Raw genomic sequence first — 10,000 nt, 5'->3', positions numbered from 1 at the left:
TTGTCGTTGTCGTTGTTGTCGTTGACGTTGTTGTTGTCGATACTTTTAAATTATATGAGACAGTATCGGAATTTATTTTTTCTTCCTTTTATCTTTCATCTCATCCAAGGATAATTAAATTATTTAGCGCCTTCTGTTCTTAAGATATATTACTATTTGTGTCTGTATGTTTTCCTGTGTTTGTGTGTATATGTGTTTTGTGTTTGTTTGTATGTGTTTCTGTGATTTAGCCTATCTGTGTGTCTTTGTGTGTCTTCATGTGTCGCATCAGTTATCTCTTTGTTCTGTCGTCTATCCAGTTTATTTTTGTTTTACTTTAAAAAAAAATGTAATAGTTGATGTCAGTGTTAAAGACATTTACTTTCTATCAATGATGCTATGACTCTTAAAGCCACTCTTTGTTAGTTAATCAATCTTTGTCAATCATAGTGTCAATCTTAAAGACTGTCAGTGTTGATGTCGTTTACTCAACCTTTATCAATATTCATGTCATTCTTAAAGACAGTCCATCTCTGTCACTGTTGGTGACAATCCTAAAGACAGTCAGTTTCTGTCATTCTTGATGTCACTTTTAAAGACAGTCAATCTTTGTCAATGAGGATGTCAGTCTTAAAGATGGACACTCTGACAATGCTATGCCAGTCTTAAAGACAGTCATTATCTGCCACTGCTCATGTCAGTCTTAAAGTCAGTTAGTCTCTGTTACTATCAATGTGAGTCTTAAAGAGAGCCACATACTGTCAGTATTAATGTCAGTCTTAGCCCTTTAGTGTCTAAACTGGTCATATCCAGCCCAACTAATCTACTTGTTTTATGTTAAAACTGCCCATCCTAGTATATCACACCTATTTCTTTACTACCCACAAGGGGCTAAACACAAAGGGGACAAACAAGGACAGACAAACGGATCAAGTCGATTACATTGACCCCAGTGTGTAACTGGTACTTAATTTATCGACCCCGAAAGGATGAAAGGCAAAGTTGACCTCGACGGAATTTGAACTCAGAACGTAACGGCAACCAAAATACTGCTAAGCATTTCAGCCAGCGTGCTAACGATTCTGCCAGCTCGCCGCCTTTGGTATATCACACCTACCTTTAGTATAATATCATTCTAAAAAAAAAAAGTGAGCATATCATTGAAATCTTGGAGCTTTGAGATTATGCATGATTAACTGAAAAGGATATGGATAAATAAGCATTACATTTGATAGAATAATCTGAATGATAAAGGATTAAAGAGTGTTACTTTCTGTCAATGTTGGTGACGGTCACTTTCTTTCAGTTCTGATATGAGCTGCAAAGACAGCCAATGTTTATCATTTTCGGTGAGCTTCTTTCAGCCCTGATCATGAGATATTTCAGGACAACCAGAAAGGCAAATCAAGCTTCCACATTTTTCACACAAAGAAGTCCTTAGTGTTTTAACTGCATCTATGCTGCAGCAGAATTTCTCTAAGAACACTGCCAACATCATCAGGAAGACATCATCAATCAACACCAGCTGGTAGTTGTTGATGATGTCTTTTACTCACCTCTACAACCAGCTCTGTCATGTGACTTTTAGAGGCCCCGTGCAATTTTTTGTTTTGAGGCCCCATGCAATTTTTTGTTTTGAGGCCCCATGCAATTTTTTGTTTCGAGGCCCCATCCCTTCAATCAAAATTCCTTATCTATGCACCTTTTATTCATAGCTATATTTTACTTCATTCTGTCTGAAGTTCAATTTTTCATGTTATCCTAAAGAACATTTTTAAAAGTACAAGCTAAACTTATTTAGTACTATTACAAATTTCAATAAGTGAAAGTTCCAGATATGAATAAAAGAGCACTTTTATAATCCAGACAACTTTTAAAGACAAACCTTGCACACTTTTCGCTTTGCGAAATCATTGATTGGTTCAGAATAATCAAGCTGAGAGCTAAGTTCATGTTCAATTGATTTCATAGACAATTCACAAAGTCTGGTACATGTTTACTGTACAATGTAATATTTTTAAAAGAACTTTTACGGGTACAATGTATTACCATTTTATTTCTTGAAATTTTCAGTTAACATAGGTAGTTTATTTTGTTTTTGGATTTGGTTTGCAAGATTCTTTATATGAGTTCGTGTGTTGAAGCATATTCTATTGTGTCTGGGGAGAGTAATTTTCTTTTTGTGCCTTATAATGTAACACACTCACCTGTAAAATTTTCCACTTATTTCCTATTTTTATTTTCCTAAAATTTTCGTTGCGTCTTGCAACTTTTTCAATAGTCAAGACTATTGAAAAGGTTGCAAGATAATAAAGCATATGCAGTAATGTACAAATGTCTGGAAAGTGAACAGTTTATGAGTCAGATATATGCTTGTGTATGTATGGAGGTGAGAAAATCAGGTGTAGTGTTGGCGAATCTCAGGAAGCATGGAAGTTTTGAAGGATGCAGTGCTCTGACAACTAACAACTGATGCCAGCAGTCTGTTCCATGCTTCAGTAACTCTTAGTGTGAAAAAATGTTTCCGAAAGTCATGGGAGCTGTGCTGTTTTCTGACTTTGTAAACATGTCCATGGGTGTTAGACAGGTGCTCAGAATTATTGTTGGTAAGATGGTTAATAATTTTATGGGTGTCTGCCAAGTCAGCTACCAGACGTCGGAGTTTCAATGTATCCATGCCCAGGGAAGTAAGGCGTTCAGAATATGGCAAATGTCTGATGGAGGGTATTCTCTTGGTTGCACGTCGCTGAATGGCTTCGATAACTGCTTCTTATTTTCTCAATGCTGAAACATGAAAGGCAAAGCCAACTTGAGTGTGATTTGAAATCAGAACATAGTTTCAATAACTAAATACCACGAAGTCATTTTGTCTTCTGCTCCACAGATTCTGCCAATGTTCTCTTGTTAAGAAGATCTACACCAAATCAGTAAATCATCCCAAACACTAGTGCAGTCCAACAAGGCAATAACCTATTCTGTTGGGGTCCCCACCGTCACCTTCTAATTCCAGAGTTAGTTGCTATCTTTGCCAAATTATTTCATCTCTGTCTTTCTGTCTGCCTATCTGTTTGTCTGTCTGTCTGTCTATCTATCTATCTCGTTTTGTCTGTCAATTTTTCCCTCTTTTTTCCTTCCTGCCTTTCTTTCTGTCTGTCTGTCTGTCTTGTCTTTCTTTCTGTCTCTGTTTACCTTTCGTTTTTCCGTCCTTCCTTTCTTTCTGTCTGTCTTCCTTCCTTCTTTCCTTCCTGCCTTCCTTCCTTCCTTCCTTCCTTCTTTCCTTCCTTTTTTCCTTCCTTCCTTCCTTCCTTCCTTCCTGTCTATCTATCTATCTATCTATCTATCTATCTACCTACCTACCTACCTACCTACCTACCGACTTACCTACCTACCTACCTATCTATCTATCTATCTATCTATCTATCTATCTATCTATCAATCTATCTATCTATCTATCTATCTATCTATCTATCTATCTATCTATCTATCCATCTATCTGTCTTGCTACTCAACCCCACTCTCTATCTTTCTTTTTGTCTCAACTTATCCCTTTTTCGTTTTCTCCATACAAGTCTCTCTCCCCCTCTTTCTCTCTCTGTCTGTCTGATTGTCTCCCTCTCTTTCTCTCTCTCCTACTCTTTACCTCCCTGTGATTCTTTTACTGGTAATGTTAACTTCACCTCCTATGTGTCTAGAGAAGCTACTTCACTTTTTCTCTCTCTCTCTGTCTATCTATCTATCTATCTATCTATCTATCTAATCTATCTATCTATCTATCTATCTATCTGTCTGTCTTGTTGTATCTCTCTCCTCTCTTTCTCCCTATCCTTCTTGTGTAAGAGCAACACTCCAGTTCCTCTCAGATCAGAGTAATGCTGTCCTCTTGACCAATATTGGCATCAGATTCTGTACAGACCAAGGTTCTAATTACTGATGGTGTGTGTGTGTGTGTGTGTGTGTGTTTGTGTGTGTGCATGTGTGTTTGTGTATGTCTGTAATGTCTGCTGGTGTAATGTGTACAACAGACTACTCCACATTAAATTCATCACATACACTCACACACACACAGAACACATATACACAATGCACACAAATACACACACACAGAACACATATACACAATGCACACAAATACACACACACACACAAACACATACACACACGCACACATACACACACGCACACATGCGCGCACACACACACACACAAAGTGGATGTTGTCCCTGACCACAAGAGATTCTTTCCAATAAACAGGCTGAAGATTCACAGTTTCTTTTGGCATTTCTTGGCCATTTTTTAAATTTATTTTTCTGATAATCTATTTTTCTTTTATTTTTACCTTATTTCTTTTATTCTTTTCTTGGCTTTAACCATTGGACTGTGGCCATACTGGAACATCACTCTCAAGGGTTTTAGTCTGTCATTCTGACGACAGGCCTTCTTTCAGTCTGATATTTATTTCATTGATCTTTATTATTCATTGAACATCTAAAGATAAGAGATATAGAGTGAAATAGGGAGATATATATATATATAATAATAGATATTAGGGAATAAATCCAAACTTACAGGGAAAAATCAGATTTAGGATTGAATCCAATTTTATAGTAAAATATTATATTATATTAAATTAGAGACAAAACCACTATTAGGCAAATCATACAATGAAAAACTTAAGCCAATACATAAGATTATTTAATTTATATTATTTAAATATATAACAAAATTATTAAAAAAATATAATTAATATAACACTACAATTGTTTCATGGCTGTTAATTTCTTTAAATTTTCGAGTTACAGTCATTCATCAGGTGGTTTAAATATTTATCTTGGCGAAAATTTAAAGAAATTAACAGCCATGAAACGATCATAGTGTTATATTAATTATATTTTTTTAATAATTTTGTTATATATTTAAATAATATAAATTAAATAATCTTATGTATTGGCTTAAGTTTTTCATTGTATGATTTGCCTAATAGTGGTTTTGTCTCTAATTTAATATAATTATATATATATATATATATATATAATTAAATAAGGGTAGAAATTGAGATTAATCAATTAAAACTAGTGGCCTAGCATATTTTTAAAAAATCCGAAGATTAAAAATTTTTTTACATACAAAACTTAAAGGACTGACCACTAAAAGTGGACAGTCTATATTCTAGATATAGATGCCAGAATCACTATTTTCCACGAAGAATATGTTCTCAAGAAAAAACTCGGCAAAAAAACCAAAGTTTGCCCACATCCTCAGGAAGACTACTTATTTTGGTTTTTTGCTGAGTTTTTTTCTTGAGAACACATTCTTCATGGAAAATAGCGATTTTGACGTCTATATCTAACGTATAGACTGTCCACTTTCAGTGGTCAGTCCTTTAAATTTTGTAGATATATATATATATATATAGAAAGAGAGAGAGTGGGGGGGGATGATGTGGCTTCTATAGACACATAGAAGTAGATGAAGTTAGCACTGCAATAAATTGCAGGAAGGGAAAGAGTAAGCAAGAGAAGGAGAGAGAGAGAGAGAGACTTGTATAGAGAAGGATACCTTTTGACAGAAAGCAGCACATTTTGATACACTATTTTTCACAAGTATACAGACATCTCCCCCCCTCTACACACACGTGTGTGCACGTATATTATATATAAGATCATCTTCATTTTAAGTCTGATTTCTATGCTTGCATATGTTAGACAGATCACCACAATCTGAATCAGTTCTTAATTGTAGTTATTGCCCTCGCAAACAGGCAAGGGACCACGTTTCACACAGGTATTCTGTTTTTTGGCATGGTTTGAATATCTGGATGCCCTTCTAAACATCAATTGTATTACAGAGTTGCAGGAACATTTCGTCATTGTAGCAACACAAAAAGGTTTGCCTGAGGCTATAGCAGAAGACATCTGCCCAATGTTCCAAGCAGTGGGACTGAACATGAAACCATGTGGTTTGGAATAAAACCTCTTACCACACAGCCATGTTTGCATCTATATTCTTTCTTTTATTCTTTTACTTGTTTCAGTCATTTGACTGCGGCCATGCTGGAGCACCGCCTTTAGTTGAGCAAATCGACCCCGGGACTTATTCTTTGTAAGCCCAGTACTTATTCTATCGGTCACTTTTTGCCGAACTGCTAAGTGACGGGGATGTAAACACACCAGCATCGGTTGTCAAGCAATGCTAGGGGGACAAACACAGACACACAAACACACACACATACATATATATATATACATATACACGACAGGCTTCTTTCAGTTTCTGTCTACCAAATCCACTCACAAGGCATTGGTCGGCCCGGGGCTATAGCAGGAGACACTTGCCCAAGATGCCACACAGTGGGACTGAACACGGAACCATGTGGTTGGTTAGCAAGCTACTTACCACACAGCCACTCCTGCGCCTATTGTCTATCTTTTCGTGTATTTTTTCTTTCTTTTTTTTTCTTATTTTTTATCTTTCATGTATGATATGATGATTTCTTTTGTGTTCTTTCAGTGCCAAAGATGAATTGGACAATGCAGAACTATTGTTTCTCTTGACTGGTGGAGTTGGTTTGGAAAACAAACTTGCCAACCCGGATACTAGCTGGTTGTCCGATAAATCATGGGACGAAATATGCAGACTCACAGATTTGAAAGCTTTCAAAGGATTTCGGTAATTGTGATTAACTCTTTTGTTACCATATTTCTATTGAAATACATTGCCTTTGTTTCAATTAATTTTTCTCTAAATAATGAAGAATTCAATAAAAATGACTGTCATTATTAATTGGATTTTTAAGGCAGAATCATTAGCACACGAGCCAAAGTGCTTAGCAGCATCTCATCCGTCTTTACATTCTGAGTTCAATTTCCACTGAGGTCAACTTTGCCTTTCATCCTTTCAGGGTTGATAACATAAGCATCAGTTGAGCACTGGGGTTGATGTAGTTGACCGACACCCTCCCCTAAAATGTTTTTGCTTTGTGCCAAACTTTGAAGCTATTATTAATTGGATGTTTGAGGCAGTGAGCTGGTAGAATTATTGGTAGGCTGACCAAAATACTTCGCAAGATTTCATTTGTTTTTACACTCTGAGTTTAAATCCCATCAAGGTCAATTTTGCCTTTCATCTTTTTGGGGTCAATAAAAAAAGTAGTAGTTGAGCAATGGGGTCGATGTGATCAGCTAATCCCTTCCCACTAAATTTCAGGCCTTGTGCCTAGAGTAAAAAAAGGGATTATTAATCTGACAATTAAAACATAAATTAATATTAAATTTTGATGGGGGGTTAATTTTAGACCACTTTAAAGCAAGACATTTGGATCATTGCACCAAGAGAGGTCTCAGGCAGATTGGTATCAAGGGGGCTGAAATAACAACAATGATTTTAACAAGCTTAGGGCAGCGAACTGGCAGAATTGTTAGCACATCAGGTAAAATGCTTAGTAACATTTCTTCTGTCTCTAGAGTCTGAGTTCAAATTCTGTCAAGGTCGACTTTACCTTTCATCTCTTCAGGGTGGATGAAATAAGTACAAGTGGTCAACGTAATTAACTTACACCGACCCCAGAAATTATTGGCCTTGTGCCAAAATTTGAAACCAATAATGGTAGCAAGAAAAATTTGAACATTTACCTAGAGCTACAGAAGGCTAGAGTGTGTGTGTGTATGTGTGTGTGTGTGTGTGTGAGAGAGAGAGTATAAGTCAATAACTTGTAACTGGATATGAACTGCTGTTGTTTACAGCTCGGTCAACTGGGCTGTGAACAGATATTTCACTCTTAATAGTTTAGTCACTAAAAATAGGTACTACCGTTTTGTAGGATCACTATACTGTGTCCATGACAAAGACAGACCAATTGACCCAGTTATATATAGATGCCACAGTATGATATGAATCACTATATTGTGTTCATAGCTAAGACCTTTCATTGTCAACAATCCAGTTCAGCTAACTTAAAATTTACACCTGTGTTCTAAAATGCACAGTATGGACATAGCTGTCAACAATCCAACCCAACTAGCTGTAAAAAGGTTCCACAATGTGTTACATTTCCCTACACTGTTTGTATAAACCTAGACTCTTATCATCAACCACCTACTCTTTACTGAATTTGTAAGTCAGTAACTTTGTACACTTTCTGGGTATAGTTGATAGTTTCTTTTGTTAAGGATGATCTCATTACTGCTGAATTTGGCTGCACCCCACCATTCCCCTAAAATGGATCTGTATGAGTATATGCATAAAACGTAACCTCATCTACTGAGAAATAAATATCATTTAATATACACAGTATTTAAACATGAGCTTCTAATAGTTTCATGCTGAGAAAACACAATATTTGGCAGATTTAAATAACATGCCTTGTGTCTCTGAACTGTCCTTCTGCTGAATGATTGTGTTTCTATGGCATGAAACTGTTAGAAGCTCACATTTAAATATTGTCTATATATATATATATATATATATATATATATATATATATATATAATATGAAACTTGGAGGAAGATACGTGTGTTCAATCATATAATAACAATTTAATAAATAAAACATATGCATACATACATACATATATGTACATACCTACATCTATATCTATATATACATGCATATATGGGTACAGGACACCACAAAAAAACGTAGAACACAACAAGAAACGAAAACATAAAAACAAAACAAGGAAATGGACTTTTTTTTAACAACGAAAAAACAGAGTACAAGACATACAGCACATGGAAAATTCCCCTTCTTCAGCTGCCCCTGTTTCGACTCAATGCATGTTTCCAAGGTAAGGGCAGAACATGACTACATTGAAACAGTCCTTCCCGCAAAGCAAGGGGCGGACGAAGAAGGGGAATTTTCCTTGTGTTGTATGTCTTGTACTCTGTTTTATCGTTGTTAAAAAAAGTCTGTTTCCTTGTTTTGTTTTTATGTTTTCGTTTCTTGTTGTGTTCTACGTTTTTCCGTGGTGTCCTGTACCCATATATGCATGTATATATAGATATAGATGTAGGTATGTACATATATGTATGTATGTATGCATATGTTTTATTTATTAAATTGTTATATATATATATAAATATATATATCAACACACACACACAGAGGTACACATGCATGAACATACCTGCATTTAACAGGTTTCACATTTGATTTCTGAGTTATGTGGAGCTGTTGCAAGCTGTATCTATACTACCCATTGTTCTAAAATTCTTCTATATGTATGTATGTATGTATTTATTTACATACATATGTATATACATGCAGCTTAAAATAAAAAAAAGTAAATGAACAGGTCACACTTTATTAGTCAAACTACACATTTACGACATAGCATCCAGAGTGACAGTGTTACTGATTATTACGATTACACAAAGTGGCCTCTTAGTGAAAATGGCTTCAGAATTAAAATAAGTTTGAAATGCCTGTCTCTTCTCATGTCCCATGAGAATCACAGCCAATTTGGCAGCTACTTAAACCACCTGCAGATAGGTTTCCCTAATTAGCTTCTAACATAGATCAGTGGCAAGTCACTTAGCATTTGGCTTGAATAAAATACATACCGCAGATTATAAAGATGTATGGTAGGCGCTAACGTGGCTGTGTAGTAAGGTGTTTGCTTGCCAACCACAGGGTTCTGCATGATACCTTAGGCAGGTGTCTTCTACTATAGTCATGTGAGTGGATTTGGTAGCTGGAAACTGGAAGAAACCTACTGTGTATATATGTATACACACACATAGACAGGCACAGGCATGGCTGTGTGGTAAGAAGCTTGCTTCCTAACCACATGGTTCCGGGTTCAGTCCCACTGCATGGCACCTTGGGCAAATGTCTTCTATTATAACCTCAGGTTGACCAAAGCCATGTGAGTAGATTTAGTAGATGGAAACTGAACGAATCCCATTTTATATATATATATATATGTATATATTTGTGTCTGTGTTGTCCCCTCCACCATCACTTGACGACCAATGTTGGTGTGTTTCCATCCTCTTGACTTAGTAGTTCAGCTAAAAAGACCGA

General features: G+C 36.0%; 1 protein-coding gene across 2 annotated transcripts in view; it reads left to right on the top strand.

Moving 5' to 3' along the window:
* Window positions 1-10,000, top strand: part of LOC115217286 (dynein heavy chain 12, axonemal-like) — a 432,620-nt gene that overhangs the window by 294,809 nt on the left and 127,811 nt on the right. For both annotated transcript variants that reach the window (XM_029786929.2, XM_036507253.1), the window contains one exon: window positions 6,487-6,645. In XM_029786929.2, coding sequence (XP_029642789.1) covers window positions 6,487-6,645 — 159 coding nt within the window. The remainder of the gene's footprint in view (window positions 1-6,486; window positions 6,646-10,000) is intronic.

Source organism: Octopus sinensis, linkage group LG11 (genome assembly GCF_006345805.1).
Source record: "Octopus sinensis linkage group LG11, ASM634580v1, whole genome shotgun sequence".
NCBI lineage: Eukaryota > Metazoa > Mollusca > Cephalopoda > Octopoda > Octopodidae > Octopus > Octopus sinensis.
This window is presented reverse-complemented; position numbering and strand designations above follow the sequence as displayed.